Here is an 8089-nt window from a genome sequence, read left to right on the forward strand (position 1 = left end):
CGTCATCGCTGGCGGCGTGCTATGCCATGCTCGGACGGACGCTCCAGCGCGGGCTGCACACGCACGGCGCAGGCCCAGACACCGTCGCCCGCCAGCGCATCCAGCAGCTCAAGCTCGGCTCCCTCCGCGACTCCCTCGACCGCCGCAACCCGTGGCCCACCCACACCTGGGGCTCCTACCTAGACTACCTTTCCGTCTCCGACCTCCCCGACCTCCCCCTCGACGTCCACCGCGAGGTCCTCCGCAAATGCGTACCCCCCGCTCAGAAGCTGCGCTTTGCGTCCGCGCGCCGCATGGCCAAGGACAACTTCCCCGCTACCCCCCATCTCTACGAGTCGCGGCTGCAGACCGTCATCCGCAACATCCGCATGTCCGGCGAGCAGCCGTCGAAGAGCGACTACAACTTCGTGCTTGAGCAGTTCGCCGCGGTAGGACACCACCTCGGTGCGGTGCGGGTGCTGCAGGAGATGAAGCGCAGCGGCGTCGACCCCACCATCCGCACGTACACCTTGTGCCTGCAGGCCATCGCCCACCGACTGACGCTGCCCGCGCGGAAAACCGTGGTGGAACGCTTGCAGAAGGAGACGAGCGATCTGTGCCTCCAAATCCTACACGAAATGTGGAATCGCCGGATGCCGCTTTCCTCCGTTACCTTGGACCTCGCTTTCCGCATCTTCAAGGAGACCATGGACGATGAGGGCTTGGACTGGCTGCTGAAGATGGGCTACGGAATAGACCTCGCCTGGCCTGACCGTCTCCCGCTAGAAGTCATGAGCTCCCTCCCGCGCACCTCCTTCCCGCCTAACGTGCCCGCTCCTTCCTCCAGTACACCAGATTTCTTCACGAGCAACAAGGCCATGCTGCAACCCTTCTCTACGTCCGCTCTGAACACCACCATCGACTTCCTTGGCCGATCGGGCAACGTCTCTCGGCTTGTCCAAGCGTTCGAGGTTCTCACTAAACCGCTCCCTCCCGAGTACGCCCGGTTCGTCTCGCGTTCCTTTGACGAAGAGGACGACGACTGGGGTGAGGGATCTTCTGCACCTCCCGAACCTCCTCAGTCCAGACCTTTGCCCAGCGCGGAGCCTAACACGACCACTTACTCGTTCCTCATACGACATCTCGCCCAGGCAAGGCATACCGTGCTCGCTCGGCATTATCTGTGGGAGAACCTTGTCCTCTCCGAGGACGTGGACCGGCGCCTGAGAGGAGATATCATTCGCGGCATACCCTATTCCGAAATTGTGGCGCCGAGATTGTCGATCACCTATCAACCCGTCCTAAGCGTGATGCACCTGGCAAACAGGGACAAGGATTTGCCGTTGCTCAGACAGTGTCTCAAGGTTTGCCATCGGGCGGCAAAGAGGAAAAGACGAAATCTGGAGTTCTATCGGCGCGTGCGGGATGAAGAGGAGGCGAAGAGGGCTTCGATATCCGAGTCGCAAGATGCAGAGGGAGGTGAAACCACCCCGTTGGAAGTCCCGGCGCACTCTCCACGCCCCACCGAGCCACCGAGCTCGTCATCCAGTCCACAAGACCTGAGTCTCTCCGAACCTATCAAAACCTTCGATCTGGATCTCCATATCCGCATTCTCGACAAAGAGCTGTCCCGCCTCGCTGAGCTCGAGGAACGGCTTGAGTTTGTCATCGCGCGTACGACGCAGCGGATCAAAGAGCGTCTTGGCCGGCGGGTGTGGAAGGGCAAGGACATCTGGATGCCTCGCGTCGCTGCACCTGGACGGAGCCAGTGGGAGGCGATAGAGGGACTGACCGGAGTGAGGGAGGTCGTGGAGCGGAGGGCAATCACCAAGGCAGAGTGGAAGCAGCGAGTCGGGTTCAAGACGGATATCGGGGCCCAGTGGACGCGGAAACTGCGTAGGAACAGGGCTGACAAGCCGGGGCGCGGGCAGGGCCAACGGACGTTCCGCAAGTACGGTGCATGATAGACTTTTCTGCATACCGCTGTATCCATAGTTATGTGAGTGCTTTGCGCCATTACTAAACGTGGCCCCAGTCGCTCAATATGCCTCATAGTACCCTTGCATAAGCATATAATCATGCCTACTGGCGACATGAGGTGGTGACGGAACGACATGAGCCTGTCAAACGTCAAACGACAAGCATTGCTCGAGGTCGGTTCACCACACCCACGCTGGTTTCCCACACGCACCTCATCTAACGAACAAATCGCCGCTATGCTACAGGCTATCTTCTCAGATATTACAAACCGCTACGTTTCACCGTGCTACGCTCTCAAGTCGAGAGAACCACATTTCCTGTCCATCGGGGCAACACACATCAACAACCTACCCCCCGAACTCGTTGGTCTCATCTTCGCCGCCGGCCAAGATGAACCTCTGTCACATCCTATCGACGGCAAACTTCCGTTCCTGGTCCTCGCATCGCACATCTGCACCTACTGGCGAGCCGTTGCTCTCTCTGAGTCGAGGCTCTGGTCGCGTTGTGTGCTCGCCTCTCGCCCTGGCGGCGTCGTACCTCTCTCCCTCCCTTCTGCCTGCTTTTCCCGATCTCGTCAGCATCTATTGGATGTCACCATCGAGCTTAAGGCTCCCAGTCTTTTCGTGGATCCCGACGACGAGATGCTCAGGTGCACGAAGACCATCCTTCCACACACGGCGCGGTTGAGGAGCTTGACGGTGCAGGTCGGGTTCGAGTCAGCATTCGCGGCCTTCCTGTGGGAGTTTAGGGACGCTCGCCCTCTGGCGCTCGAGAGACTCGATATCAGATTCAAGGGTTGGATGGACAGGGCTCGCGGTCGGGGCCATGTTGAGGGCTTCCACGACGACCTCGAAGACGATGCTACCGATCTCCCCATGTACCGCACCCGCTTGTTCGCAGCCGAAGGGGCACCGATGCTCAAGCACATGACGATGCAAGGTATCGGCGTACCCTGGAGCGCACTCGCTCCAACCTCGGCCCTTACCGACCTGGAGTTGCTGTCGACGCGCCATGACTTGCATCCCAAGATGATGGAGTTTCGCGAATTCCTGCACAACGCTCCATCGTTGCGACGCCTCGTGCTTGGCTACGACCCTGTCGATCCTCCTCCGGAGGAAGATGGGGCGCTGGCGGTCAATCTTCCACATCTTCGAGAGCTGATATGTATCGCCGTGTCTTCGGTCACTATCGCCATGATCACAGCCCCGGAACTGCGTTCACTGCAGATCGAAGGGCTCTCCCCGGCAAGTTCACGCGCCCTTGCCACCAGACTTGCCACGTCCCCGTGTTATCCCCAACTCGAATCCCTCGCGCTCTTCCACCCATGCGTGGACAGAGAGTCATTCGCAAAGATTGTGCGTGCGCTGCCTACCGTCACCACCTTCAAGCTTCTAGATGTCGACAATGGCGAGTACGTCATCCTCCTCCTGCTGGCCATGACGAGATCGCATTCCGCCTGCGCTGAAGAAGAACCAGCCCCTTGGCCTTTCTTGAAGACGCTGCAAGTCAATGCTGTTCGCGAACGTGCTCCAAGTCTATGTGATCTTGTCTTCGCCCGCTATGATGCTGCCCTGCCGTTGCATGCTGTGCACATTCCGTCCCCACTGCTCCAATTGCTGCAGTCGGAACGGGATGGAAGTTTCAGGTGGTTAAGGGCATACGTGAATTTGGAGCCTTGCACCATGGAACCTATCCTAGCATCGATTCCTCGACCACGAAGAATCCAGCGGCGGCTGGAGATCGCTGATGCAAGTGATGCAGAATACGATACGGAAGAAGAGGAAGAGGAAGAGGACATAGGTTCCGAGGAAGAGGATGTTGAAGAGGAATTGGGCGACGAGGAAGCTTAAAACATGGATAGACCTGTATAGCACGCCCTACCATGAAACTGAGAAAGCAATGCGATGTAAATTACTATCGCGAAGTACTTTCGCGAAGGTGCGGTCAACCGACCCTTGGGATAACGGTACGATGATGGCATTCAGCACCCAAATGAAGTTGGTATCTGTGATGAATCATACAAGGCTGGCCGAACAAAACTGGGATACGCTAACATACAATGTCCAAACGAAAATAATCACCGTCGACGATGTGACCGACCGGCCTTGCGTCCAGCAGCAACGGTGCCTTGTCTGTTCATTCCGCGAGACTTAGGCCGTGGGGGTAGACCTTTGGACTTCCTCCACTCTTCCCGCCTTGATCCACGAGGACCGTGAGTCGATATTTTTGTTGGTTCCGAGGCTTGGGCTTTCGCGGAAGATGAATCAACAGGCATAGATTCTGAGGATACGGGCGGCCGTTAGCGTGTGGTGGTTATCTACTATTGCAAAAGCTTCACCTGCGGATGCCTCTACCCCTGTCGTTAATACCATGGAATCTGCGAACCGCAAGGCATACATCAGCGTCCATCATGAGGAAGTGCGCGGGCACTGGGCTCTTGGACGAGCTGATTGCTTGGTCGTCTGCACACCCTGGTCCACTTCTGCCCAGGGTTGCTGCAAGGCGATGCGCAGCCCAATAATTCCTGCATGCGCTCGGGGCAAATGGCCCTGTGGTCCAAAAGGCCAAGGAGCGAATAATCCAGGTAGGACAAACCTTGCATCCCACCGCCTGCTTCATCTACGTCTTCCATTGCATCCCCATCCCCGTCGAGCGGTTCTACAACAGGTTCCGCAACCTTTGCTACGAGCTTGGCGTTCAACCGTTCGAGCCGCGCAGCTTCGGTAGCCGCATACACGCCGTCCTCCCTCTTTTTCGATCGCCATGTGCGCTTTACTTTGCTCCGGATAGATTTTCCCATATTAGTGAGCGAGAGATTTTGGATCGGTATGTGGGTTTTGACCGCTGTCGGGAGGAGCGAAGGAGGGCTTGGTATATATCGAGGTGACTGAGCCGCACAGCTTATGGCAAGACTCGATAAAAGTTCGCTCCATCACACAGCCACATACGCGTCTTCGCGTCATTTAAGCGCCCGCAGGTTCAAACGACAGGACTAGTGACTCAGAAGGGGACGCGGGAGTGAGCTGGAGCACCGAGGCAGCAAGTCGGGGTCTTGTACTGGAATTGCAATTTTCATATGTGGTCTGTTGTACCTCCTCGCGCCCGAGAACACTATTGCTTGCAAAAGATACAGAAGGTCATCGCTCAAGTTGTGCAACACGACAGGAGCATCTCGCTTCAGTAATTCGATCGTTTTTGAGCGAGAATGTCCAAAAGCCTCCAAGGACATCGATTCGTCGTGCAGCGAGCCTATTCCGCGGGTGCCTCCCTGTAAGGACGAAATAGATCAGCTGGAGCGCAAGTCGCTAAGAAGAACGGGGACTTATAATATATAGCACGTTGTTGCACCTAATGCGGAAGTGTGTGGTTATAGTCTGTACATCTTTGCAACGGTGACCACAGTTACCGTATGAAGACCTCGCCCAAGGTTCCGTTCGAGACGCCATCTTGGATCTCCTCTGTATTTGCGAGCTACACCACAACATGATCAATCTGAGAGAAATAGAGCGTAATGAGATAACAGAACGCACTTGGAGGTTCATATAGCCATCCGTGCTAACAAGGAACCCCTTGTACTCGAGCCCCCATTTTAGCCGCACATACACGAGCTTGCCCGTCAGCTCTTGCATGAAAGGTTTGGGGTTGACGGGGGTAACCTATGAGAGAGATATCGCATCACGTTCGCCGCCGATTTAGAAGATAGACAAGAGCCGAAACATACGGAGGACATGGTGGTCAAACGGAGAGCAAGCGACAACCGATGTGCTGCGCCACCGAACTACATACTTGGTCTGCAGCATTTCCGTGCTTTCGCTTGTACACTACCTATCTATCCACCCTCGGTCTATCCAGCATGTCAGATAATGAGGGCCCTATGGGCTCAGTGCCTGGCGATGACGACCTCTCGCTTCCCAAAGCGACTGTAGCGAAGATGATCTCCGGTTAGTTTCATACCCGGCCATTTTGCTTCCAGCCACGGCTCACGCGTTATACTCCGATGCGTTGCCTGGTACAGAACTGTTACCGGATGACATGACATGCGCGAAGGAAACCCGCGATTTGGTGATTGAGTGTTGTGTAGGTGATGCACCTTCCGTTATGCCCGCGTGTTTCTCACTCACACCACTGCACGGTGTTGCGCCATCCATGCAGAATTCATCCACTTGATCTCCTCCGAGGCGACGGAGATATGTGAACAAGAAGCAAAGAAAACCATTGCTCCAGACCACATCATATCCGCCCTCCAGGTGAGCCCCTACTGTTACAGCACTGACAATACCTAACATTCATGCAAGCGCCTGGGCTTTGAATCATTCACGCAAGAAGTGAAGAGTGTTTTGAACGATCACAAGAAGCAGCAGAAGGTGCGTCTCGTTTCCCGACCCATACAAGATGTTGTTCATCGCGGCCTACGCCAGGATCGGGAAAAGAAAACATCAAAGCTAGACAGGTCCGGCAAGACCGAGGAGGAGCTCTTGGCAGAACAAGAAGCTCTCTTCGCAGCGAGTCGAGCGAATTACCAGGCGAATCAAGTGCAGGCTCAACAACCACAACCATAATGTATGAAGCGTCGCCAACTGAACTCCCGTCTCCCGCTGACCCCTGAATACGATGTGCGGACAGTGCGTTGGTGCAAACCTGGCCATTCTCAGGTTTCCTTTCACTGGCTTGCGGTCTCCATTGAATTCATGTTGTGTGTATCCCGGATTCGTCGTGTTGCATTAATCTCTACCGAGCTCTAGTAATGCATTCTTAAGGAATGAAGCTGCCTCGAATCGCTGCAGAATATCGGTATCCGTGCCAACGTGCCTCATGACGCTCCCCTCCTTGCCGTGAAACCGTGCGACGACGCCAACATGAAGCGCGGCCACGCCGGTCTCTGAGGGTAAATCGAAAGTCATAAACTCCCATCCGTCCGGATCTTTGCCGTCGACCTTGAGCACGCCATTCGGCACGTCGTAGTCCAGACGACGGAAGTCAAAACCGAGTCCCAATCCCAGGGCCTTCGTATACGCCTCCTTCATGGTCCATATGTTGAAAAAGTATCTCAGAGCCAGTCCTCCGTCCGGGCTGCGGAGGAGATGGCGTTCGGCTTGAGTCAGCTAGACAACCCAAGACATGAATGCCTGGTTTTCCTGAGAAGAGAACAAGGTACCTGGTCGCTGACACTTTCTATAAAGTCCTTAAGGACGGTTCTCCTGGGCAGTTCGACTTTCATGACATCGATTCCTATTCGGTATTCCGGAGCATGGCTTCGGTCTCCCTCGCCGTATGCCATGGCTACGATCCCATTATCGTGAGAGATATTGAATGCGATGGGAGGCGTGATGCCCGGAGCTACCTGAAAAACAGCACATCGCTATAGCACCGATGATGACTGTAAAACTGCCTCTCAACTATGTATGGTTTTCCGGTCTCGGTAGCGGAGAAAGTGACATCGTCCGTGTACAAGCCTCGGGACTTGAGCATCATCCGAGGAAGCAGACGACCGATCAGACATCCTAGACAAAGATCATGACGCCAAGGCCGTAGAAACAAGGGGCAGAGCGTACTGCACGCGTCCTCTCGACGATAAAAGCGCTTGATGCGAGCTTGAGATACTTCATCGACGAGGACCAGTGCTTGTTGGTAGAGCTACTGTCCATACATTACGACCGCACGAGAACGATAAACTGTGAGAAGACACACATCATCTGAAACACTGGTGGGATCGTAAGAAACGACCCAGATGTGCATGGTGCCCGCAAGAGTCCATTCACGCATAATCACGGTGGTACGCCCATGTCCGTGCGGATCGGACACCCCAAGCTCAGCACAGCCTCCCGCGGGTCGGACGTTATAGTCCATTGAATGGTTCAGCACCCTCTTCGCAGCTACCATCGCTGGCTCCACAGACGCTCTGGAAAACAGTGCCATGGCGAACGACCCTCCGAGCCCCGTTGAACTCGTATCTCTAGGGATGTTCATCATCGACACGTTCTCGTTCACGGACAGCGAAGGTCGTCCCACGGGAAAGGTCATCCCCCCGCAGGTCAGAAGATAACCCTCATGAACTATGTTGACCACGGGACCTCCATCTTGTTAACGCAGTTCTCGCCCCCCCCCCCCCCCCCCCCCCCCCCCCCCCCCG

At 55.7% G+C, this 8089-nt stretch overlaps 6 protein-coding genes across 6 annotated transcripts in view; 3 read left to right on the top strand and 3 right to left on the bottom strand.

The window, feature by feature from the left end:
* Positions 1-155: 155 nt before the first annotated feature.
* On the top strand, positions 156-3874 carry PUNSTDRAFT_84925 (uncharacterized protein). Its single transcript, XM_007382126.1, has 3 exons — positions 156-1978; positions 2035-2132; positions 2205-3874. Exon 1 carries the CDS (start codon positions 294-296, stop codon positions 1941-1943), a length of 1650 nt encoding a protein of 549 aa, XP_007382188.1. The 5' UTR covers positions 156-293; the 3' UTR covers positions 1944-1978; positions 2035-2132; positions 2205-3874.
* Positions 3875-4036: 162 nt separating this feature from the next.
* On the bottom strand, positions 4037-4759 carry PUNSTDRAFT_64970 (uncharacterized protein; the record flags this gene model as incomplete). Its single annotated transcript, XM_007382127.1, has 2 exons — positions 4037-4239; positions 4567-4759. 2 exons carry the CDS (start codon positions 4757-4759, stop codon positions 4037-4039), a joined length of 396 nt encoding a protein of 131 aa, XP_007382189.1.
* Positions 4760-4989: 230 nt separating this feature from the next.
* On the bottom strand, positions 4990-5691 carry PUNSTDRAFT_100384 (small nuclear ribonucleoprotein SmF; the record flags this gene model as incomplete). Its single annotated transcript, XM_007382128.1, has 5 exons — positions 4990-5229; positions 5286-5307; positions 5366-5430; positions 5490-5615; positions 5681-5691. Coding segments are annotated over 5 exons (245 nt in total), but the record flags the coding sequence as incomplete, so codon positions are not given.
* Positions 5692-5812: 121 nt separating this feature from the next.
* PUNSTDRAFT_65547 (histone-fold-containing protein) lies at positions 5813-6518 on the top strand (the record flags this gene model as incomplete). Its single annotated transcript, XM_007382129.1, has 5 exons — positions 5813-5900; positions 5975-6040; positions 6112-6206; positions 6255-6323; positions 6378-6518. The coding sequence occupies 5 exons, from the start codon at positions 5813-5815 to the stop codon at positions 6516-6518; spliced, it is 459 nt and encodes a 152-aa protein (XP_007382191.1).
* A 162-nt stretch (positions 6519-6680) lies between these two features.
* On the bottom strand, positions 6681-7695 carry PUNSTDRAFT_64910 (4'-phosphopantetheinyl transferase; the record flags this gene model as incomplete). Its single annotated transcript, XM_007382130.1, has 5 exons — positions 6681-7061; positions 7115-7300; positions 7357-7460; positions 7512-7593; positions 7648-7695. 5 exons carry the CDS (start codon positions 7693-7695, stop codon positions 6681-6683), a joined length of 801 nt encoding a protein of 266 aa, XP_007382192.1.
* A 178-nt stretch (positions 7696-7873) lies between these two features.
* PUNSTDRAFT_119591 (Ribokinase-like protein) overlaps positions 7874-8089 on the top strand; it is a gene marked incomplete at its 5' end in the record, with an annotated part of 2383 nt that continues 2167 nt past the window's right edge. Inside the window, one exon of the mRNA XM_007382131.1 lies at positions 7874-7990. Within this exon, the coding sequence (XP_007382193.1) occupies positions 7874-7990 (117 nt within the window). The remainder of the gene's footprint in view (positions 7991-8089) is intronic.

The sequence above is a fragment of the Punctularia strigosozonata genome (assembly GCF_000264995.1).
Source record: "Punctularia strigosozonata HHB-11173 SS5 unplaced genomic scaffold PUNSTscaffold_4, whole genome shotgun sequence".
NCBI lineage: Eukaryota > Fungi > Basidiomycota > Agaricomycetes > Corticiales > Punctulariaceae > Punctularia > Punctularia strigosozonata.